Genomic DNA, 25426 nt, shown 5'->3' with positions numbered 1-25426 from the left:
TGAGGTCACCGTGACGTTCTCCGGCCTCTCTCTTTCTCCTGGTCGTCGAGAAGCACAGGGGAATTTTTCGGACGAGGTCTCCGTTGTTTGTTCTCCGTAACCGCCCGCCTCGTCTTTGGCCCGTTTCCTGCCTGCCTTACATTCGGTGAGCTATGTAGTTGTTGGGACCTTGTGTGTCTCAATGCTGTAGGTGCGCTTCGTCTAGGCCCGGCCCTGTATGACTAGTGGTTGGAAGGCCCTGCTTCACGTCCCGTATTAATGTATTGGATTTCTGGTTTTGTTTCCTTGTTTGTCGTTCTTTATTTCTACTAAAAGATACGTGGTTGGCCGGGTTGATATACTCCGGCCTGTTGAGGTGATTATTGCTCTTCTCGGTACTACGATCTTGTGACTCCTCCTTGGCTTCCAAATGTTTCTGTTCACATTGAGCCTCTCCCTGGAAATACTGATGGTGGCAGTTTTTGTGGCAAGGTCCACAGAATAGCCCACAAGTCAGCAGTTCACTAATGGTGGTTAAGTGGGCACTTATATGCCCATTTACCCATTTTAAAGGCTATGGAACTGGTGTAGTATGCAAAACTCTGGGGGGGGGGGAACGCTTTGAATAAGTGCTGCAGATTTTTTTGCCTAATGGGCAGTCAGAGGTGCAAACTGGTTGCAGAAATAGCATGCCCCCTTTTTTTTTTTTTTTCTGCAAGCAGCCAAAAGCTGCACGGTAAAAAAAAAATACACCTCTGCCTCCAATTGAAATCAATGGGGTGTGATTTGGGCTATTTTTGGCACTGATTCCCATGTGGTTTCTTCATCAAAATCGGTGCCAAAAACCTCAGTGTGAACTGATCCTAATACCGAACACATCTAAGTTGATCAAGCTGTCAAGAGGCAGGTAGGAGCTGCTGTCAGTCCAGCACAGTGACTGATTCTGCTGACAGCGACGATTTTCAGCTTCTATGTATAGTGGATACATAGAAGCTGCATCTCTAAATTGATGCAACGTTTGGTTTCATTTTACTACATACATTAAACCCTCCCTGCCGCAGCCATGTTTCAGCCTTTTTTTTCCTCCCCACGTTCCAAAAGCCTTTTTTTTTTTTTTTAATATATATATATATATTATATTCCCGTTGATCTAGTCCTATGAGGGCTTGATTTCTGTGGGGTGAACTGTGTCGTTTTTTTTATGGCACCGTTTACTGAATAATGTACTGGGAAATGGGGGGAAAAAGTTATCTGTGGGGTAGGAAATGAAGAGTCCGCCATTGTTTTTTTGCGCTTCATTTTTGGCATTCAGGGTCGATACGTTTACAGCAATACCAAATACCGGGCTCCTAGCATAGTTCTGTACGACACTAGGAGTCCCTGCCACGCTACGGATAGTAATTTTCCCCCACGTATGCCTTTTCAGTGCTAAATATCTCGTGACCATCTAGTTCCACTGGAGACGCACACCCCATAAATAGTTAAGCAGGTTCTCCCGAGTGCGGTAATACCCCATACGTTGTCAGGCTCGGATGGACCGCCATTTGGCTTTTGCGGCGCAGATTTTGCTTGGTAGTTTTGTTTGGTGCTTTACTGTTACTTCAATTTATAATGTGGGGGAACATGTAATCTGTGAGGAGTATAGAAGTGTGGAATAATACAGTTAAAGGGAACCTGTCACATTGTAAATTCAAATTAAAGAGCAGGAGGAGCGGATTGAAAGATTCAGCATAACTTGCCATTGATATACCGTCTCAGGCCTCATGCACACGACCGTATTTTTCCCCACCCGTAAATACTGGCGTAAATACGGGTCCGGTGTCACACGTATTCCACCCGTTTTGCACCAGTATTTACGAACCCGTGCCCGTAAATATGGGTCCGGTGTCACCCGTATTCCACCCGTATTTACGGGCACGTTTTTGGCGGCAAAATAGCGCTGCACTAATCGGCAGCCCCTTCTCTCTATCAGTGCAGGATAGAGAGAAGGGACAGCCTTTTCTGTAATAAAAGTTAAAGAAATTCATACTTACCCGGCCGTTGTCTTGGTGACGCGTCCCTCTCTTCACATCCAGCCCGACATCCCTGGATGACGCGGCAGTCCATGTGACCGCTGCAGCCTGTGATTGATCTGTGATTGGCTGCAGCGGTCACATGGCCTGAAACGTCATCCAGGACGTCGGGCCGGATGTCGAGAGGGACGCGTCACCAAGGCAACGGGCGGGAGACCGGACTGGAGGAAGCAGGAAGTTGTCGGTAAGTATGAACGTCTTTTATTTTTATTTTTTACAGGTTTACACTGATCGGTAGTCACTGTCCAGGGTGCTGAAAGAGTTACTGCCGATCAGTTAACTCTTTCAGCTCCCTGGACAGTGACTATTTACTGACGTCGCTTAGCAACGCTGCCGTAATGACGGGTGCACACATGTAGCCACCCGTCATTACGAGACCTCCATAGACTTCTATGGACTGTCCGTGCCGTTATTACGGCCTGAAATAGGACATGTTCTATCTTTTTCAACGGCACGGGCACCTTCCCGTGAGAAAACGGGAAGGCACCCGTCGCCAATAGAAGTCTATGAGCCCGTTATTACGGGTCGTAATTACGACCCGTAATAACGGGAGTTTTTACGGTCGTGTGCATGAGGCCTCAATCTGAGTTTAGAAGTCCAGTGGGTGGGCCTACTTTGTGATTGACAGTCTTCCCTATATAAGTATATATACGTACAGAGATCGCTGTCCGCCATTGTGTAGGACCTCCCACTGGACTCTCCTAAGCTCAGATTCAGCAGAGGTATAGATCAATGGCAAGTTATACTGAAGTTTTTCTCACTAAAATATATTTCAGTCTGCTCCGCTCCTCCTGCTCTCTAAGGGTATGTTCACACGGCCTATTTACGGACGTAAATCGGGCGATTTTGTCCCGAATTACGCCCGAAAATAGCGCCTCAATAGCGCTGACAAACATCTGCCCATTGAAAGCAATGGGCAGACGTTTGTCTGTTCACACGAGGCGTATATTTACGCGCCGCTGTCAAATGACGGCGCGTAAATAGACGCCCGCGTCAAAGAAGTGACCTGTCACTTCTTTGGCCGTAATTGGAGCCGCTATTCATTGACTCCAATGAATAGCAGCGCTAATTACGGCCGTAATTGACGCGGCGTTCAAGCGCCTGCACATGCCGGTACGGCTGAAATTACGGGGATGTTTTCAGGCTGAAACATCCCCGTAATTTCAGCCGTTACGGACCCCCGCCGTGTGAACATACCCTTACGTGCTGGCTTCAGATTGGACTTCATTTTCCAGGTTCCCTTTAATAATCAATGGATGTGTGATACACTTTGCAGCAGAGATCCCAATAAAGCCTCTACAGGCATTGATGCCTAAAGAGGCTCCCGAAAGCTTTGAAGTCTGTCCCATGCCTATTCTTATGCATGAGACTGAATTCATTTTGGGTGGGAAGATAGCGCTGGTGGTGCAGTATGAGGGGTATGAGAAGCGGTTCATAGAACCTTTTTTTGCACTCTTGTACTGAGCGACCAATGCGGGACTGCCCGGCGGCTCCTAATGATGGCGGTTGTATGATTGCGCCTGTGCAACGTCGTTAGGAGACGGCCGGCAGTCCTGCAATGACTCTGGCAGGGGACAGTGCTCTATCAACACACTCTCTGCTGAGGGAGGACTGAGGTGACAAGTGGATGGATGAGAAATGCTGCTGGTGAGTGCTGTACACCCTGGGAAAAGGGTAATGACAAGGGCCCCTGACAGGTGTACTCTGTCAGTTTAGTTCAGGGGTCTCAAGCACGTGGGCCGCATGCGGCCCCTTGGGCTGTCATCTGCGGCCCGCGGGACACAGAGCTGCTAGTACAGGCTCTGCTCCGGGACTCGAATTCCCTGACATCGCTGTCCACATATGGACATTGTCAGGGTCTTCCCCAGAGCAGAGTCCCGTCAGGGCGCTAGTATCGGCTCTGCTCCGGGACTCTGTGGAATACCCTGACATTGCTGTCCAGACATCGGCAGTGATGTCAGGGTCTTCCCCAGAGCAGGAGTCCCAGTGATGTCAGGAGCACAGCTGGAGTCCCAGGAAGATCCTACTAGCGCTCTGCCCGGGACGCAAGCTCTAGGGTTGCCCCTGACATCCATGTCCATATACGGACAGTGATGTCAGGAGCAGAGCTGGAATCTCTGCTCCGGCACTCAAGCTGTGGGCAAGCCCCTGACATCACTGTCCATATATGGACACTGATGTCAGTGGCTTCCCCAGAGTTCCGGTGAAGATCCTTTACTAGTGCTCTGCACCGTGGTTGCCCCTGATATCCCATTCCGGTCCAGGAGGGTCCCCTGACGTCGCTGTGTGTGTGTGTGTGTGTGTGTGTGGCAGCATCTGCTGGGGCTGTGTGTGTGTGTGGCAGCATCTGCTGGGGCTGTGTGTGTGTGTGGCAGCATCTGCTGGGGCTGTGTGTGTGTGTGGCAGCATCTGCGGGGGCTGTGTGTGTGTGTGTGGCAGCATCTGCGGGGGCTGTGTGTGTGTGTGGCAGCATCTGCGGGGGCTGTGTGTGTGGCAGCATCTGCGGGGGCTGTGTGTGTGTGTGGCAGCATCTGCGGGGGCTGTGTGTGTGTGTGTGTGGCAGCATCTGCGGGGGCTGTGTGTGTGTGTGTGGCAGCATCTGCGGGGGCTGTGTGTGTGTGTGTGGCAGCATCTGCGGGGGCTGTGTGTGTGTGTGTGTGGCAGCATCTGCGGGGGCTGTGTGTGTGTGTGTGGGGCAGCATCTGCGGGGGCTGTGTGTGTGTGTGTGGCAGCATCTGCGGGGGCTGTGTGTGTGTGTGTGTGTGTGTGTGGCAGCATCTGCGGGGGCTGTGTGTGTGTGTGTGTGTGTGTGTGGCAGCATCTGCGGGGGCTGTGTGTGGCAGCATCTGCGGGGGCTGTGTGTGGCAGCATCTGCGGGGGCTGTGTGTGGCAGCATCTGCGGGGGCTGTGTGTGGCAGCATCTGCGGGGGCTGTGTGTGGCAGCATCTGCGGGGGCTGTGTGTGGCAGCATCTGCGGGGGCTGTGTGTGGCAGCATCTGCGGGGGCTGTGTGTGTGTGTGTGTGTGGCAGCATCTGCGGGGGCTGTGTGTGTGTGTGTGTGTGTGTGTGTGTGGCAGCATCTGCGGGGGCTGTGTGTGTGTGTGGCAGCATCTGCCGGGGCTGTGTGTGTGTGTGGCAGCATCTGCCGGGGCTGTGTGTGTGTGTGTGGCAGCATCTGCGGGGGCTGTGTGTGTGTGTGGCAGCATCTGCGGGGGCTGTGTGTGTGTGTGGCAGCATCTGCGGGGGCTGTGTGTGTGTGTGTGGCAGCATCTGCGGGGGCTGTGTGTGTGTGTGTGTGTGTGTGTGTGGCAGCATCTGCTGGGGCTGTGTGTGTGTGTGTGTGTGGCAGCATCTGCGGGGGCTGTGTGTGTGTGTATGTGGCAGCATCTGCGGGGGCTGTGTGTGTGTGTGGCAGCATCTGCGGGGGCTGTGTGTGTGTGTATGTATGTGGCAGCATCTGCGGGGGCTGTGTGTGTGTGTATGTATGTGGCAGCATCTGCGGGGGCTGTGTGTGTGTGTATGTGGCAGCATCTGCGGGGGCTGTGTGTGTGTGTGGCAGCATCTGCGGGGGCTGTGTGTGTGTGTGGCAGCATCTGCGGGGGCTGTGTGTGTGTGTGGCAGCATCTGCGGGGGCTCTGTGTGTGTATGTGGCAGCATCTGCGGGGGCTCTGTGTGTGTGTGTGGCAGCATCTGCGGGGTATGTGTGTGGCAGCATCTGCGGGGGCTGTGCGTGTGTGTGTGTATGTGGCAGCATCTGCGGGGGCTGTGTGTGTGTGGCAGCATCTGCGGGGGCTGTGTGTGTGTGGCAGCATCTGCGGGGGCTGTGTGTGTGTGGCAGCATCTGCGGGGGCTGTGTGTGTGTGGCAGCATCTGCGGGGGCTGTGTGTGTGTGGCAGCAGCATCTGCGGGGGCTGTGTGTGTGGCAGCATCTGCATCAAACGGAGTGTCATCATGATGGCGGCTGCGCGAAAAGCACGCAGCCGCGCATCATACAGGGCTGACACACGGAGCTGTTAAGTGCCTTTTGCGCACGCAAAACGCAGCGGTTTTTGCGTGCGCAAAAGAATGAGCCCTTAATGTGAGGCACATGGAGGTTAAATTCATCATCGCACCTCGTGCCCCACAATAAGTGATAGAAAGCAGTTTTTATTTTATTTTTTACAGCGTACACATCATAAATGATGCAAAAAAATAGTTGTGCAGGTTATTACGGCCGCGCCAATACCGATTGTGTATTTTTTATGTATTGAGACTTATTTTAATGTTCATTGTAAAAAAGGCGTATGTGTATTATTTTTTTTTTAATTTTTTACTTTGTTTTTACTTCATTTTTTTAAACTTTAATGTACTGGCATATATCTATATTACAGTACATTAGCCTGTGTACAGATAGTACACAGGCAGTTGTTAGGACATACCCAAGTATGCCCTAACAGGAAATATGGTCAGACAGCACTGGGGTCCTTCAATGGATCCTGGGCTGTCTGCCCATATATGGTATGTCCCTCAATCGCGTCACAGGAATTTCCTGTGACGCGATCCAGCAGCATCCCCCCTTCTCATTTTCCCCTGAATGCTGCAGTCAGCTTTGATCGCAGCATTCCGGAGAATAGCGGTAGAGATGAGAGGTTTCTCTGATCTCCCCTGTGTAATAGCCATTGCCCCGCTCCTGACAGTAAGTGCACGCGCGGTCAGTATGAGGTGATGCGGTCGGCGCTGCACTAATGAGCGGCGGTTCAGGCATTGAGGACAGCACATGGGGGTGTTTTGTAGTGCGCCCGCCATGTTCTGTCTTCAGTGCCGCAGATCATCCTGACGGCGCGCACGTGTCAGGAGTGGGGCAATGGCTGTATTACACAGCCGCAGCCCCGCTCTCATACAGTCATGTGTACTATACTGTATTGTGTTGGATTGTGCAGTTTGCGGTGGAGAAAGGAGGGGGGGGGGGCTGTGATTTAACGCCCCCCCCCCTCTCTCCACCGCAAACGGCGCATTACATCACAGCGCATTACATCACAACACCACACATTACAGACTGCCGCTTACCTGGAGTCCTCCGAACCGACTCTTCCACTCCACTGTCTGGAAGATGTGTCACGTGAGAACACGGTCACATGGTACACTAAGTGTACCATGTGACCGTAGTAACCAGGAAGTTGCGGCTTCACGGCACAGAAGATTTATTTAGGAAGCTTGCTGTATGGCGACGGGGGCCCGTGGCCCCCCAGGCTTAGGGACCCGGTCGCAACTGCGACCCCTATAGCTACGCCACTGTGTACAGCATTTATTGTAAACAATGGTCAGACTATTAGGCCCGGTTCACATTTGCTTTGGAGGCTTCATTAGGGGCCTCCTTCAAAGAGCCAGGTGGGAGAAAAAAAAAGTCCTTTTTTTTCCGGTAAAACCACTGGCGCCCCGATAGAACCCATTAAAGTCCATGGGTACCATTGGATGTTAATGGTGGTGTCTGTTGTACAACGGAAACGGTGCTTTTTGTTTTGTTTTTTTAGTTCTGCTTCTCTGATGGAGCAGAACAGAAAGAAAGACGCAGATGTGAACAAGGCCTTATCTGCCGTAGCGTTACCAGCAGGAAGTACACACACCAACCGCACCCCACACACTGAACTAATTTGTTTTCAGCCTACTTACTATTTAATTGCGCTACCGCAAATTATATACTCCTTGGCTAAAAATACTCCTCAAAAATGCTAAGAGGAGAATTTTTACCCGTCTGGAAATTATGTAATGCGACCACTGCTCTGACGCAATCCTTTATGCACAGGCCGGGTTTTCGGTGCAGGTGCTGCTCTGATAAATGGTGTCCTTCCTGATCCCCTTTCTGGAACACTCTGAACCTTTTGTGCTCCATTCCCTTGTTTGCAGTTGGGGAACTTTGCTGAACAATATCGGCTGCCTGGCTTCCAGCAGAGAGAACTTAATGGGGCAGATGAGCTTGGGACCCCCCCCCCCCCCTTCCTGGTACACAAATATTTAATTCCAAGAGGTGGTTATCATCTGGCCTGTACATAGGGATAACACGTATGTGTTCTACAATGCCATCTGTACAGCCATCTTTTTGTACCATGGGATGTGGCTGGCTATATGGTAAACCAGCGTATTGTACAAATTATTTGCGCTCCAGTATTCCCTAATCTTTGGCTTTGGGGTATAGCAAAAGATGTGTGATTTTGGGGCCAAAAACCCGTGGACGTAAAAAATAGTCTGGGCCATCATTTTGCATCGTTACCTTCCAAGAGATGAAGAAGGGGAGGGGAAACCCCACACATGCACCCAGAGATGCTACCATTAAAAACGACAGCCTATCACTCAAAAAAACAAGCCCCTACACAGCAGTCAAAGAAAAAATAAATACATTTACAGCTGTGTGGGGGCTTTTTTTTTATTTTTTAAGCAACAAGCTGTAGTTCTTACTGGTATCATCCCTATGTACAGGCCAGATGATACCCACCTCTTGAAATTAAAGGAGTGTTCCCAAGACTACCGCTGTTTATTTTTATTTTTTTAAATTACGCCGTCTACTTGTGGGATAAATAATGTGATATTTTTCTATACAGTGGGATGTCGGAGGTGTACGCCGGGACTCCTCCCAACGTATACCACTGATTGAAGAAAAAAAACATTGTGAGCGGGGCTTTATACTTCTCACTGCTAAGCTTTCATTTTAAGCTAATCTAAGTTTCACTTTCACAGGGCATCTTTTTTATGAATAATCAAAAGCAACAAAAGCCAACGCTATCCGGCCAGCGTTTTAAGACCCGAAAAAGAGGTAATGTATTTTACTTTTAATAGGTGAGCACCTTTTACGTGGGCGGACATGCATGACTGGGGCATTGTACGCAACCGTATCACTTTATAGTTTACTCTTTTACGTCTCCACATCTTTCACCTCCTTTCCGCTGGTTAATGTTATAGGGTAGAATTTGGCTTTCATGGGTGACCCTTTCTGATGACTGATATTTATGATAGATCAATAACTTAAATTATTAAAAAGGATTCTCCATCAATGTGTTTTGCCAGCTTAAATATGTCCCTTAATTGCATGAGTTCCTGGTGATGACTACAGATCACTTTGTGCTGATAGACGCTTTATACAATTGCTTCCCTCCCTATCCAAAATGTAAATTGTACCGGCTACTTTTCTGTTATGGAAAGTTCAGACACGGGCCTGATCTGTAAGGCCCTTTGCACACAGGACTGAAATGCTGTGGATTTGCACATGCAGATAACCGTACCAGCTGTGTGGATGAAACTTGAAGAATTCTTATCCAGATGTTCAGAGCTGACTTCACACTTTTCAATTTAGAAGGGGTGAAATCCGCTTTGAATCTGCACGTAACACGTGCGGATTTTGCTGCAGAATTTCTGTGGAAAATCTGCTACGTGTGGGCACCCTTGAACAGCATATAAATCTTTTATGGTTCATGTTTCAAATATATTTGTTTTCCTCTATAGATGAAAAGGAGAGGTTTGACCCTACTCAATTTCAAGACTGCATTATTCAAGGCTTAGACGAAACTGGCAACGATTTGGAAGCAGTAGCAAAGTTTCTTGATGCTTCAGGAGCAAAGCTTGACTACCGTCGCTATGCAGAAACACTCTTTGACATCCTCGTGGCTGGTGGGATGCTGGGTATGTAATCCTGGCGTATTTATCTTCACAGTATATCGTTTTACATGGAATTAGCAACATAACCGCTAGTATAGTCTGGCGTATAGCATTTCAGGAATAACCATCGTATATGGTTCTTTTTAGCACCGGGTGGCACTTTGGCAGATGACGTGATCCGTACCAATGTCTGTGTGTTTTCTGCACAGGAAGATCTAGAGACCATGCAAGCATTTGCTCAGGTATGTGTACATGTGTTTCATCTTTTTTTTTTTTTTTTTTTTTTTTTTTTTTTTTTTTTTTAGACCTATAATTCTCTGTTTCTTGCTTGTCTCATTGGGGACACAGACCATGGGCACTTGCTGCTGCCACTGGGACGCGTGACATGAAGTGTTGGCCCCTCCTATGGGCACTGAGCTAATTCAGTCTTATCTTTGTGTCGAAACAAAATATTAGATAATCCCTGGCTCTTCACTCAATGTTATTTTGACCGGAGCTTGCAAAATTAGACCAGGTGAAATCCTCAACACCCAGATACAAATAAAATATAGCCGTTATTTTACCGCTCTGTCATATAGAAGACCGTTCCAGTCTACGTATCTTCGAAGGGTACAACATACCCCAGCCAATATGCTAGAAGGCTAATCCTTAAAATCGGGTGCTTTTTGGATTTTTCTTCAACCGTTCGTTCCACACGGATGTAGAGATGCTATGGTCCAGCTAAGCCCAGTCGAACACCACACTATATCTCCAAAGAAGGAATAAGGGAACAAATAGTGCAACACTTCTTGGACTAGTTCACTTCATGCTTTTTATTCCATCCCACAAAAAAGGGAAAAGGTTTAAAACATTGCATAATCCATAGATCCCTGTGTGGAACTACAAGTTGAAGAAAAAGCACACTATTTGGACTAAGGATTTGCCTTCTTGCATATAGGCTGGGGGATTTTGTACCCTTCGATACATATCAGACTCTTCTATATGACCGTCTGAGCGGTAAAATAACTGCTATATATTTAACTTTGTGTCGGTAGGAGGCAGAACCCTCTACTGCCGTATCGGAAACACGAGGCGAATACTCAACCTTTGTAACTCGCTATGTTTGTTTGCTCCACTTATTCCAAAAGATTTCATGTGGATGACTTACTCTTTTGGATGTTACATGCCGGCCTCCAATTCTAGCATCAGTCTTCCTCAAGTGGCAGGCCCAAAAATGGGTTATATCTGCCTGTTTTTACCTGATATTGATATCCTATCTTGGTCTCTTCCCCCCCCCTGCTGCTCCCTCCTTTTTAGGCCGATTTTGTCCAAAGAAGAAGTTTCATATTCCAACTCTGAAATGGATGAGGAGCAATCTTTTAAACTGTCATCTAAAGTGGACAGTCTTATCACCGCAGTCTGGGACACCTTACAAGTCACTGACACGGAACAGTCTCCCTCAGCTGCGATATCCTATTGCTGTCCCAGACGGTCTCGAGTCTTTTCCCTCTCACTCAGAGGCAGTCTCAAGGGAATGGAAACATCCTAACAAGGAGTTTTCCCAGACCGCACGTTTTGAATCTTGTATTCTTTTCTGGGAAAAAAATATCCTACAATTGGACAAAATTGCCATCGGTAGGCCCTTCTGTCTCTCCTAGCCAAGACTACTACTATTCCTTTGGCAGAAGTAGTCCCTTGCTGGGATCCTGTGAACCGTGGCATAGAGTCCTTTTATGTCCTCCTTTGAAACTACTGGTCTGTCTTTGAGACCGACTCAGCTGAACCAAGCAGTAGTAAGCGTCTCCACCTAATGGGTTTGCCAACTCCGTCACAGTATTCTCTCTGGGGCACCCACTGAAGAATTAGTGAACCTCTCATTAGCTGTCTTGTGCCACCAAATATCTGCAAAGCCTCACTGGATGCAAGATGCCTTGTGGCCCTTGCCTCCGGTTCCATGGTTGCCATCCAAAGAACTGCTTAGCTTGAATACTGGTCCACCGACACTGTTGCCAAGCAGTCCTTGACAACTCTTCCCTTCACGGGTTCCCACCTCTGAGACCTGCCTGGATGAGATAATTTTTGGAAGTCACAGGTGGAAAGAGCGCTCACTGCTCTGGCACCAAGGTCGATTGTGCCATAGCTTCCAGGAAACAGTCAGTTTTTGTCCCTTTCGCAGATTCCTCAGTCCACCAGGACTCTGAACAAGCCCTCCTCCCTTGTCCCTCTTGGCACCCCCCCCCCCCCCCATCCTCAGGACACAGAACCCAGAGAAGGTTAGATTAGTTCAGGCTTCTGCACTTCAAGGATGTGTGGCTCTATCAGATCTCTGCGTGTAGTTGTCGCCTCAGGAAAAAGATGCTTTGTAAGCCTACCACCCAACAGATTCTTCCTGTCCATGCCTCCTCTGTTGCTTGCCAGGGCAACTGCCTTTTTTCAGGCGATAAACTTACTCTTGAGTCAGAGTAATCACCCCTGTCCCTAATGATCAGGAATTTTGAGGACTTCTTCTTTATTTTTTTTATTTTTTTAAATCAAATTTTATGAATTTTTCCAGCAAAAAGACACGCCATTATACATACAGACAATACTTTACGATAAGTTACATACCCTCTCCCTCCCCTCCCACTTTCCCTAACATCCAAGGAGCACCATGCATACCAACCCCCTAAAGAACCATGCACAGGGAGGAAAGACTTCAAATGTTTATATTAATTTACAGCGAAATCTATAGTTATACAGTCAAACAGAATCTTGCATTGAATGATATAGATCTTGAAGATCTGCATCAGGTAAGTCTGCCGTCTCCAACCACACCATTCGTTGGCCCTCATATTTCTTTCTCGACCCTCCTTTTAAATGTCTCTCAAAACAAATAACTCCATTAATCCCCTTAAGTTCCCTATAGATTGGTGAGACCAGGAATTTCGAGGACTTCACTCCAATTTGTCATTCTTGAAAATGACAGGCTGGCACGCCCTATCCTGGACCACAAATGTTTGAATGCCTATGTCAAGGTTTGTCATTTCTGCATTAAGTCCCTTCACTTGGTCGCAACCTTCATGGATCAGGGGGATTTTCTCTTTTGTGAACATAAAGGACGCATACCTTCACCTCTCCAATTACCCCTTTCCATCTCTGCTTCCTGCGGTTTCCCCTCCCTATTATCCGTTTGTGGCACTCATATTCACCCTGCTAACGGCCCCATGGGTTTTCTGTGCTCCACCTGCAGTAGGGTATGTGTGGAGGGGGCTCCCGCCTCTGATTCTACATGAATGTCCTGGGCACTACAGTGGCTTTGTTTTTATATTTTTGTTTTTTTATAGCCATTCAGTTTGCCCAGTTTCATCGTAGTCTGCTTTAAAGACAATCCTCCCCTTGTGGAACCGCTCTCTGAAATCCTTGAACCAACATATCGGACTTCCCCCTGACCGTATGATGGTTCCTCAATTCAGGCTCTCCTCTATATCCATCCCTCTGAGCTGCTCCTTTCTCCTCCGCTGGCAGGTCCTATCTACAGATGCGAGTCTCTGGGGTTGGGGGTGGTGTGGTCCCACCAGGACTCTGTTTCCATCAGCCTCCTAGAAATGAGAACGATATTCCTGTCTGCTAAATTGGATGACTCTTCAGTCCAGCTGCTGAGTTCAGAGAGGCTACTGCTGAGACACTGTCCATCTAAAGCACCAAGGAAGGAAATTGTGTTCTGCAGCAATGGCCACAGATTCTGGAGTATGCGAAGCTCTGCTCCCTCAACTGCACATCCTGGGGTCAACGGGGTTACAGATTTCAGAAGTGGCAAATGGGTCGACCCTGGAGAGTGCTCTTCACTGGACTTTCTCCAGCTGGGATAGGTTGTGAACATGAACTTGATCCAGAAGGTTCCACTGGACTTGTCCGAGCGGGTGATACACATAATATTGAAGGCTATGAAGCCTTCTGCCTGCATTTACCGTAACACTTGAAAGACGTGGCTATGCTGGTCTGGATTGGTATTTTCCTCCGTTTTTATTATTTATTTATTTTTCTCCCAAGATTTTGGTTGCTCACACAGTTCTCCACGTCCCTCCCAACTCCTACCCTGGGATCTGACTTTGGTTGTAACCGCTCTGCAGTCAGCTCAGTTTATATGTTAAAACAAAACGGAGGTCGTTTTTTTTTTTTTGTTTTTTTGTTTTTTTTTAAATATATATAAAGTATCCTCACCTGGAAGATGGTGTTTCTTGCGGCGGTGACCTCCTATATGGAGGTTTTCTGAACAGATAGCGTTGTCTTGTCTACCATATTTAACACTGTGGTCTCCTCCTTTCAACTAAACAAGCATATCCTTCTGCCCGTCTCAAGTCCATCCTAAGGAATTCTCTTTTCACAATCTGGATGTTGTCTGTGCCTTGCGGGTCTGCCTCTCACTTCTGATTCTTTGTTTGTGGTAATAGGGATAGGCTTGGTGGCCTCTCGGGCTTCTATAGCTTGATGGATTCAGTTGACTATTTGCGGGGTATACTGGCTTAAAGGGAGGTGGAAATTATCCGTACCAGATTACGGCTCATTACCTTAGGACAGTTGGTGCTTCCTGGGCTGTGCGCAGTAAGGTTTCTGTTCCTCAGATGTGCAAGCTGGCTACCTGTACCTGGTCATCTCTGCACATGTTTACCAAGTTCTACAGTGGATACTACTCTGGTCGCAATGTTTTGCAGGCATCTGTGGAGTAGGTGATCACATCCTTTTTAGTCCATTCCCTCTCTTGGGAACTGCTTACGGATGTGCACAGCTTGTGTCCCCCAATGAGACTACGAGAAAAGAAGATTTTTATTAGCGCGCACTAATCCTTTTCTCATCCAGTCCGGTGGGGGACGCTGCTCCCACCCATTAGATTTCTGCAGTTGATATGGTTGTCTGTTGGACACTGTTTCCTATCTAGTTCTGCTATTGGGTTTACCTTGTGTTCTGCTTCAGTCTAGACTGAATTTGCTCCGTGCCTGTAGGAGGTGCCAACATGTGTTGTTTTTTTTTTGTCACTCCTCCCAGTGGCAACAGCATATACCCACGGTCTGTCCCCCACTGGACTGGCCGCACTCAAAGTAACGTTTCTGGAAGTGCAATTCTAAATTATTATTATTTCTTTGCTCTTAGGTTTTTAACAAGCTAATCAGGCGCTATAAATACCTGGAAAAAGGCTTTGAAGATGAGGTCAAGAAGGTGTGAAATGTTTTGCTTATTTTCTATAATTGGGGCCCAAATAATGTCTTGGAGAAAATGCTTCGTCCCAACGAGTCAGTTTATGCTGCTAAATACTCTATTCCAAGTGCAGTTCAGAAAATAAAATCTGGTTGGTTACTGGGGGGTGGGGGGCGCAGTACAGCCACTTTTGATCCATAAGGTTACGGTCACATCTGTGTCAGGACTCCGTTGCCTTTTCCATCGGAACGGAGCCCTGACGCAGATGTGAACGCAGCCTTAGACCGTCTTTTTCCCTCATCCTTTTAAGCTGACCTCCGTTGTTGATTTGTGGTAGCGTGTTTTATTTGACCCTTAGGCCGGATTCGTGAGTCAGTCAGTCGCCTTTCCTGGACTGAACACACTGCAGGGAGCCGGGCTCCTAGCATCCTAGTTATCTATGATGCTAGATGTCACTGCCTCGCTGCGGGACAACTGTCCCGTACTGTCATCACGTTTTCAGTATGGGGTAGTAGTTCCATGGGGAGGCGGAGACTCCTAGTGTCATAGATAACTGATACTGAGAGCCCGGCTCCCTGCAGTGAGATCGGTCCGGGAAATACGGCCGACACATGGACTGTATATCACGGACCGAACACTCTCTCGTGTGAATCCGGCCTTAATGTTTGCCTCTTATCTTGTAGCTGTTGCTGTTTCTGAAAGGTTTTTCAGAGTCGGAGAGGAATAAGCTGGCCATGCTCACTGGTATACTTCTGGCCAACGGGAATCTGTCTGCATCAATTCTCAACAGTCTTTACAATGAGAACTTGGTTAAAGAAGGTAGGAAATATCAAGAATGCCCAATCCTGTTTTTTAAATATTGTTGCATACTTGTTAAAGACCGGACAACTGATTACCTATCCACAGGATAGAACATCAGTATATGATCGGTGGGGGTCCAACACCTGGACCCCGCACCAATCCGCTCCGGGCGCCGGATGTTTTGAAGGGTATGCAGTAGTTGAAGCAGGTAGCTCTGACCACTGCAGAGCTGCAGTACTCTAGCTCGGCTGCTATTCTGTGACTGGTGCCATCTGCTTCTGGCACGGACGTCCGGTCCCCGAAGGCAAACTGAACTGCTGATCGGTGTGGGGTGTCGGACCCCCACAGATCATATACTGATGATCTATCCTGTGGATAGGTCATCAGTTGTCTCGTCACGGACAACCCCTTTAAGCAATACATTAGTAGACCACTTGGATAGTAGCTATCATATATAAAGTGTATATTTTTTGCTTTTGTGTAGCGGTTAGTTTCCCTAGAGTCTAGTATACGTAACGTTACATGCATAGTTGATAAATCTTGTGGTCGGTAAATGCAATCGCTATGCAAATGTTGACTGTAGGGCTCTTGTGACTTGCTCTAATGTAGAAACCGACTCTTGATAAAAAAAACTTTCTACCCAGCCATAAACATACATGGAAGTATGCAGCATCCATCCAAACATATTACAGCAAATAACTTCTGCTTTTTCACAGGTGTTTCAGCAGCATTTGCAGTAAAATTATTTAAATCGTGGATCAATGAAAAAGATATCAATGCAGTAGCTGCTAGTCTTCGTAAAGTAAACATGGACAATAGGCTTCTGGTAATTATAAATATATATTTTTAAATAAAATAATTTGTAAAGAACTTGGTTCAAATCCATAGAAATACGTAAATGGACCAAATATAAAGTCTATTAGAGGAAAGTAGCAGAGGATTTTCTACTTTGCATAGATGTTCCTTTTCGAAAACAGGAGAAAACATGGAGGCGTTTGGACCAAGAATACAGCTGTGAATGCACGCTAATGCCTTGTGGACAGAGGCTCGTCAACTGACTTGGGTTCCCATAATTAATCAGTTTCCTACAGTATTCTACCCTTAAAAACAACAATGCTTCTAGGAGAAAGTACTATCCTTGATACAGCATGCTCTATGTGAGGGAGAAACTTGCATGTTAAATGTTCTGTTGGTTTTGAGCAACCAAGCCTAAGGGCTAAGGCCATATTGCAGTTCATGGCATAAGCTGTATATTTATTACCGAGGATTTGATCTGATCCTGTCCGGAGATCAGGAAAGCCATTCCAAAAGCAAGCAAATAGTCTTTCCTGATCTAACAAGACTTCAGGAGATTGGAAGCCAAGAAATTACCATAAGGCTCCATATACAGATCTGTAGATAGTATTTATTGCCGGTTTCTAGAGAATAGAAAAAATTATTTCTACCATTCATTCTCATTTTCAGGAACTTTTCCCTGCAAACAAGCAGAGTTTAGAACACTTCACAAAATACTTCACTGACGCAGGATTGAAGGAGCTTTCGGAATATGTCAGGAATCAACAAACCATTGGTGCTCGCAAGGAGCTTCAGAAAGAACTACAAGAGATGATTTCACGAGGAGAGCCTCTTAAAGAGGTAATCTAGGAGTCTTGCATGTTCCAGCTGAGGGCTGTTCACGCAGTATAGCTAATGTAACACAGTTTTACTTTTTAGATTAGTATGTATGTAAAAGAAGAAATGAAGAAAAACAACATCTCCGAGCAAACCGTGATTGGAATCCTGTGGTCAAGTGTGATGAGCTGCGTAGAATGGAATAAAAAGGAGGAGCTGGTTACAGAGCAAGCCATCAAACACTTGAAGGTAACAATTAGAAACAAGCATATCATGCAATAACTAAGTCTATTTCCTCTGTACTTTATATCGCCTACATAAGCTGTAATGTAGATAACAGCAGTGGTTTTTATTTTGAAAAACGATAATTTTTTGAGGAAGTTATGAGCAATGTTAGATTTATGCTAATTAGTTCTTAATGACCAACTGGGCGTGTTTTTACTTTTTACCAACTGGGTGTTGTACAGAGGAGTGTATGAGGCTGACCAATCAGTGACCAATCAGTGTCCTACACTTCTCATTGTTCCATCCCAGCGTGATTGTGCAGTGAAAGAAGCTGGGCTGGAACAATGAGCAGTGTATGACGCTGATTGGTCAGCGTCATACACTTCTCTGTACAACGCCCACTTGGTTAAAAGTAAAAACACGCCCAGTTGTCTAAAACAAATTAGCATAAATCTAACTTGCTAAGGACTTGCTCAAAAATTATCGTTTTCAAAATAAAAACCACTGTTCTCTACATTACAGCGCCGATCAGATTATGTAGGAGATGGGGCACTTATAATCTGGTGACAGAGCCTCTTTAAAGCAGGGAGTCAAAGTGGCACCAGCCATGTCTAAAGCTTTGTAGCATATCACTGTCGCTGAGTACTAGGGTAATATCCTTGTGAATCATGTCTTTAATTTTTTAAAAATTTTCCCCTCTTTTTAGTACCATGTGACTCTGCACCACCTGTCATATTTGAGTTAGAAAAAGTTTAGCGGGATCTCTGCTGTAAACCATGCTATAGTTTGACATCGTATAATGTTCAATTTAAACTTTGCCATGCACTGTAGTTCTCTTGTCCAGTTTAGTTTCTGTGAAATTACAAGCCTTAACCCCTTCCCGCTGTGGCCACTTCCTGGCAAAGCCTTCTTTTTCAAATCTGGCCTATCCCACTTTATGTGGTAATAACATTGGGATTATTTTTACCCATCCAAGCGATTCTGAGATTTGTTTTCTCACGACACATTGTACTATGTTACTGGTAAAATTTGGTCGCTTCATTCAGTAGTTGTATTGTAAATAACACCAAAATTAGCACTTTTTTCAAAATTTTAAATGTATCTGCTGTATACCACACACAATACTTGCTAATTAACATCCACCCAAATGTCTACTTCAGATTGGCGTAGTTTTTTGAACTTCCTCTTATTTTTACAGGACGTTACAAGGCTTCGACCTTTAGCAGAAATTTCTCACCTTATCAAGAAGATTTCAAAAGGCTTTTTTTTTTTTTTCAGGGACCAGTTCACTTTTGAAGTGGCTTTGAGAGGCCCATACAATACAAACCCCCATAAATCGCCCATTTTAAAAACTGCACCCGTCATAGTATTCAAAACAGCATTTATAACGTTTCTTAACCCTTTAGGCGTGTCACAAGAATTAAAGCAAAGTAGAGGGGGAAATTTACAAATTAAATTTTTGTAGAAATTCATATTTAACTTTTCTGTAACACAGAAGGTTTTACAAGAGAAACGCAACTCCATATTTATTGCCCAGATTCTGCAGTTTTTAGAAATATTCCAGATGTTGCCCTAGTGTGCTAATGGATCGAAGCACCGGCCTCCGAAGCAAAGGAGCACCTAGTGGATTTTGGGGCCGCCTTTTTATTACATTATATTTTAGGCGCCATGTCCAGTTTGAAGAGGTCTTGTGATGCCAAAACAAGGAAACGCCCCCAAAAAATACCTCATTTTAGAAACTACAAGCAGTGTGCGAAAATACCTCATGTGGTCATAAACTGCTGTTTGGGCACACAGTAGGGCTCCGAAGAGGAGTAGTGCCATTTGGCTTTTGGAGCGCAGATTTTGCAGGATTAGTTTCTGGACACCATCTTGCTTTTGCAAAGCTCCTGTGGGAACAAAACAGTGGAAACCATCTAGGGATGTAGTGAGCATGTTAACCCTGCAGGTGCTTTCCAGAAATTCGTGTGCACTCAGTGTTGCAGTGAAAATGGGAATTTTTCCATAGATGTACTAATATGGTACCACGCCCAGCTTGTGCCACCGTGAAAAGACAGATCTCTAATTATTCTGTTTCCCGGTTTTTGAAACACCCCTACATGTGGCCCTAATCTTTTGCCTGGACATTCGACCAAGCTCAGGAATGAAAGAGTACCATACGAAATGGAGGTCTAATTTGGTGATTTACAAAGTATCTGCTCACAATTCGAGGCTCTGATGTGAAGTAGTAAAAGAAACCCCTGAGAAGTGACCCCATTTTGAAAGACACCCCCCCCCCCCCCCCCCATGGCATTTATTAAGGGGTGTAGTGAGCATTTTCACCATAAATTAATTCACTGTGGATGGTGCAAAGTAAAACTTTTTTTTTTTTTTTTTTTTTTTTTTCTTCCCTAGATATGCCATTTCAGTGGCAAATATGTCGTGCACAGCTTGCACCACTGGAGAGAGACACCCCAAAATTGTCAAAGGGGTTCTCCCGGGTATGGCGATTCCATATATGTGGAAGTAAACAGCTGTTTGGGCAGAGTGTAGGGCTCGGAAGGGAAGGAGCGCCATTTGGCTTTTGGAGTGTGGATTGTGCTTGGTAGTGGTTCTTTTTGTTTGAAAACACCAGCAATATTCAATTATAATGGTGGTAGTATAATGGGGTAAAATAATCCATAGATGTGTGTTATGCTGTGAAGCAATCCTGTATGCACAGGCCGGTGTTGCACTGATAAATGGTGTCGTTTCTTATCCCCCTTTTGGTCCACAATCTGCACCTTTTGCAGTTTGGGTAATTTTGCTGGGAAAGTGTCCTGGTGTAATATGGGCACCGCTGCTTCCAGCAGATGTTTTGGGCTCCACCCCTCCTGGTTACCTTATTTTAGGGCCCTGATAGTTCACCTTTTGAAATAGAAATGTTCCCTTCAGGCCTGTACAACTGGTTTTTATTTTTATTTCCTGACCTTATTCGAGCCTTACCGTATTTTTCGTACTATAAGACGCACCCAGGTTTTAGACCACAAAATAGGGAAAAAATATTTCCTATTTTACTACTTTTACAAAGAAAAGTATTTTGTTTAAAAAATGTTGTTTCACCACGTTGTGCCATAAATTTTTTATTTTATATATTTTTTTCTCACTTTTTTTTTTTATTTAAAAAAAATATTAATTTAAGCGCTACGGTGAACAAAAAGCTATTCTTATGCTTTACATTTTTTACACTGTTCACAGTGAGTTAAATAAGGGTGTATTGTAATAGATCGGAGTTTTACGGCCACAGGGATACCAGTTATTTTTTACCTTGTGCTTGTAGGAAAATGTTTTTTTTTTTTTTACTTTAAATTTTTAGGAGTGGGAAAAAAAAACATATATATATATATCTCTCTATCCAAAAAAGAGAACGTGAAGCAGCACTCAAATAAAGTGAATTTATTCATCCAACATGGAACCACAACGTTTCACCTCCTCTATGAAGGCATTTTCACTTGAAAATGCCTTCATAGAGGAGGTGAAATGTTGTGGTTCCATGTTGGATGAATAAATTCACTTTATTTGAGTGCTGCTTCACGTTCTCTTTTTTGGATATCTAACACATAAGGAGAGGTCACTCCTTTATTTTTGAAGCTGTGCACCAGCCTAGTCAGGCATTTGTTCAGTGCTGCTCCAATCCTCTGCTTTTTTATATATATATATATATATATATATATATATCTTTTTTTTTTTTTTTTACATTTATTTTTTACACATTTTATTAGTTCCCCTAGGACTTTAACCAGCGGCCACTTGGTTACATGTTGAGTTACTGAAACAGTGTAACTTGCTGAGCTACTCTGTTTCCGTAACTCCCATAGTAATGAATGGCCATTACAGAAGTGGCGTGCGAGCTACTCTGTTTCTGTAACTACTATTCAGTTCCATTGGAGTTACGGAAACAGCATAGCTCAGCGAGTTACGCTGTTTCAGTAACTCAACATGTAACCAAGTGGCCGGGAGAGCACAAAAAGCTAGAACAGGGTTTAGGGGGCACCATTCTAGAGATAGATGCAAGTCCCACCTCTGGTACCCTAACCTATCTGAAATTTGACATCCTGTGGATATGTCATAAATGTCCTTCATGGAAAAACCCCTGTAAATGCTGCGGTTGCTACTGACCGTGGCATTTAACTAGTTAAAGGGGTCTACCATAAAACATGTGTATCCCTTGTGTGAACGCAGGGGTCCGATAGCTGGGATCCCCAGTGATGAGAACAGGGGGCCGAAAGTAACCGAGCTCTATATAAGAAGCTTGGACTTCTGGGTTCTGTGTCCAGCTTATTTGTTCAGCAGCTCCATAGAAATCAATGGAGCCGCTGACGCATGCGCAGAAGACTCCCGGAAGCCCAAGCTTCTCGTGTAGTGCTGTGGTGACTTTCGGATTCCCCTTATTGCTGGGGGTTCCAGCGGTCGGACCCCCAGCGATCACTCATGTATCCCCTATCCTTTGGATAGGGGATACATGTGTTTTATATCACAACCCCTTTTAAATAGCCAGGAACCACGCAATCCCCCGTAGTGCAATGTATTAGATCTGTCAATCCTACAAATGTATAATCTAAATGTATTTAAAATTCTGCTCACACATACTTTTCTTATATCCGTGCAGTTGTCTGTCTAAAAGTAAAAAAAAGGTATAGCCCACAGACTTGTCCATAAAAAAAGCACTTGTAGGATATCTGAATCTGACAGTCATGTGACCACTAGCATTCCGTTAACCGTTCAGATTATTGAGGAGCAGAAGTTATGAAGTATTTCTACCTACAGCGACAGCTCATTCGTGTTTTTTTTTTTGTTCCCCAGCAATACAGCCCTCTCCTTGCTGCCTTTACTACACAAGGTCAGTCTGAACTGACTTTGCTGCTGAAAATTCAGGAGTATTGTTATGACAACATTCACTTCATGAAATCTTTCCAGAAAATTGTGGTGCTTTTTTACAAAGGTAAGTGCTTTAATTGATTATAAATAAAAGTATTTGTACACCGGGAAGAGAATAGTCCACTCTACACCATGATTTATTACAGGAGGGGGAGGGGGGTTCAATGCTGACAAAATCCAGTTTAAATTCACAATTTTGTTTTAAGGTTTCTTGAAAAGTTAAGTTATTTGGGTTTAGTGAATCATGAAGTACCCCTATTCCAGAGGAACATTTTCCTTCCGCTTTGTCTTTTGATATGAAGTTTAAAAATGGGTAAGGGAGTTAACTTCTCAATCTCTTCCTTTTCAGCTGAAGTTCTAAGTGAAGAGCCCATTTTGAAGTGGTACAAAGATGCACATGTTGCAAAAGGAAAAAGTGTCTTTCTGGAACAGATGAAAAAATTTGTTGAATGGCTCAAGAACGCCGAAGAAGGTAGGCCGGTTTTTGTGTGCAGTGCCAAAGGGGTTAAGTCTAGTCTTTGTTTTGATTTTATTTTTTAATTCTGCAAGTAAGAAGCAATCTAAGATCACATTTTTCGGAATGTGATCTCACGTCTACTCAACATGTATATCTAGGTCAATTTGACTGGATTTTCTATTTATTTTAATCTGGTCAAAACCATGAACACTCTCTAATGAGTTGTAATATGGCACTTTGCTGAAAATTATTTTAGATCAATTGTGGTGCGGTTAAAACCGCATTGAGAAACTGCATGCAATTTGGTGCGTTTTTCGATGCAGTAAAAAATAAAACGCAACCACGTCTAAAAAGCATGAAGTAGCAGTAAAACACATGCGGTTCTGACTGCAACATGTGAATGAACCCTAAAGGCCAGGGCTAGACAGACTCTTTAAGGCACATTCAGACATGGCGGAATTGCTGTTGAATTCCGCTGCGGACAGTCCGCAGTGGAAATCTGCAGCAGCCGTTTTTTACATTAGTTTCTATACCTTTCTAGGTAACTTAGTTCAGACGTTGCAGAAAATAACTGTGCGGAATTTAGGCTGCGGTGCAGAATTTCCACTCTGCAGCGTGCACATTTTGTTGCGGAGAAGCAGCAGAATTTCACTGTAAAACCAAAGAAACAAATATAGTTCCAGCAAAATACAGATGTAATCAACCAACATTAGGACATGTATAACTAAAAAGACAATTCTAGTAGTGGTCACCCACCAAATACAAGTAATATATATCAAAAGATAGTTTTATTAGGAGGGTTGAGAAAAAGTAAGTTTAGTATATGTTTGCCTGCATCCAAACTGGATAACCTAACCAAGGCGAAAAGAAATGCAAAACACAATTGTAACGTATCAAAATATATGTAATCTTTATTGAGAATACTAAAACCAAACCTATATAAAAAGGTCCACAGACACACTAAAAGAAAGACAAGTGATAAACCATATCTACATGGGTCAGAAAATGAAGTAAAACATACAAATGCAGACAGGAATGTACAAACGTTTGTATGTAAATATATATTCAATAATGAACTGCATCACAAAATGATCCTAGAAAAAAAAAGTAATCCTACTGACCCCATGAGGTGCTGGAGCGATTGATGGCAACTTCTGGCTGGTTGCTAGGGGCGTGTCTTACTGTGTGTGATGTTACGATTTGTCTGTATCTTTCATGGGCAGTGAACTCTGAGGTGATCACTACAATACTGTGAGCGTGCACTGAGCTATGCACAGCAGAACACATTGTATACAGAGATGGAAATATCTCTGCACACTCCAGAAGAAAGCAATCCGAGTTTTTCTTTTCACTTTCCCTGGCAAGTTCAGGGAAGATAAGACAGGACGTGCTGGGAGGGGATGGACTGAGCAGTCCTAGTCTTATCTGATGCTAATTGGCAGCTCAGATTACAATGTCCTGAGACTTTGCCGGAGGGAAGGGGGAGAATCATCCAGGCACAGAGACCAGTCTCTTTCATGCGCTCTGCTGCTGCAGGTTACACTAAAGAGAACTGTGTAGTGTATAGAGGCAGAGAGACCTTTCTGACGTCACAATGGTGGCGTGCACATCTGACGTCAGGATGGGGCCACCACCCACCCGTACTCATAGGCAGCAGAATCCGTACACTGATACGGTCAAACGGTGTACGGATTTCTGCTAGCAACAGGAGAAATGCAAGAAATAAAATGTGGTCAGAGTGGCCATTTAAAACACATATAACACAAAAAGGAGCCCAAATTCATTAGTATATTACAAAATATATTTATATTACACATGCTGCTAGAAAATAAAAAGTTGATTGAACGTTTAGTTACGCTTTAAATCTTCATTTTTGTTACAGAATCAGAGTCTGAAAATGAAGAGGGTGACTGAGTTGTCAGTAAGCAAACACAGGAGCTGTAGATAAAACTTCTCATGTTCAATTATGTCTTTCTGGTTGTTATTGCATCCTACCTCCTGTATCAAGCATGATATAAGGGCTTTCATCACTCATTTATTGTTTTCCCTTTTAAAGTCAACTTATTATTTAATTTTTTTCCTCAAACCATGTTTTAAATAGCATTGCTATGTCTAGATCTGTCTCAAATTTTTTTTTTACCCTCTACCTCCTGTATTTTCTACTGTAATAATGTAATTTAAGGCCTTTCAAAATTTAACCATTTGTTTTATCCCCTGGTTTTCTATTAAAAATAAAGTTTAAAATTGCTCTGATTTGGTATATTTGTTATGGAAACTATTTGCAAATTAAATGCCATATTCGACAACCAACAACTCTTCGTGGTTTTTATTTGCATAAGATGGTATATTTTTTCTTTTACGTGCCAGTTTGTGATGGGCGAACAGATATGTTAATAGGTGCTTTTCAGAACTCTCACTAACTGCAGATCGCTTAGGCCTCATGTCCATTTCTGTTTTTTCCTTCAGGGTGCTAGCCGGTTTTTTGACTGCTAGCATCCTGACAAATTCATTTCAATGGGGCCATGCACACTTCAGTTTTTTTTGACGGTCCTGTTCCGACAAAAGTGAAGCATGTCCTACTTTTGTCTGAGATTCCGTGACCGTGCGA

The 25426-nt window shown here is 44.8% G+C and overlaps 1 protein-coding gene across 2 annotated transcripts; it reads left to right on the top strand.

The window, feature by feature from the left end:
- The first annotated feature begins 1 nt into the window (after position 1).
- On the top strand, positions 2 to 25131 carry BZW1 (basic leucine zipper and W2 domains 1). Of its 2 annotated transcripts, XM_075829783.1 has the most exons (12): positions 2 to 145; positions 8763 to 8838; positions 9525 to 9701; positions 9825 to 9919; positions 14784 to 14849; positions 15512 to 15647; positions 16346 to 16455; positions 17094 to 17264; positions 17343 to 17489; positions 22287 to 22425; positions 22711 to 22833; positions 24701 to 25131. In XM_075829783.1, the coding sequence occupies exons 2-12, from the start codon at positions 8775 to 8777 to the stop codon at positions 24730 to 24732; spliced, it is 1260 nt and encodes a 419-aa protein (XP_075685898.1). In that variant the 5' UTR covers positions 2 to 145; positions 8763 to 8774; the 3' UTR covers positions 24733 to 25131. The 2 variants fall into 2 exon arrangements, with proteins under 2 accessions (XP_075685898.1, XP_075685900.1); XM_075829785.1 differs by lacking the exons at positions 2 to 145; positions 8763 to 8838; positions 9825 to 9919 and having other exon boundaries at positions 9531 to 9716.
- Positions 25132 to 25426: the final 295 nt, after the last annotated feature.

Source organism: Rhinoderma darwinii, chromosome 6, assembly GCF_050947455.1.
Source record: "Rhinoderma darwinii isolate aRhiDar2 chromosome 6, aRhiDar2.hap1, whole genome shotgun sequence".
NCBI lineage: Eukaryota > Metazoa > Chordata > Amphibia > Anura > Rhinodermatidae > Rhinoderma > Rhinoderma darwinii.
The sequence above is the reverse complement of the archived record's forward strand: the minus strand, read 5'-3'. Positions and strand labels throughout refer to the sequence as shown.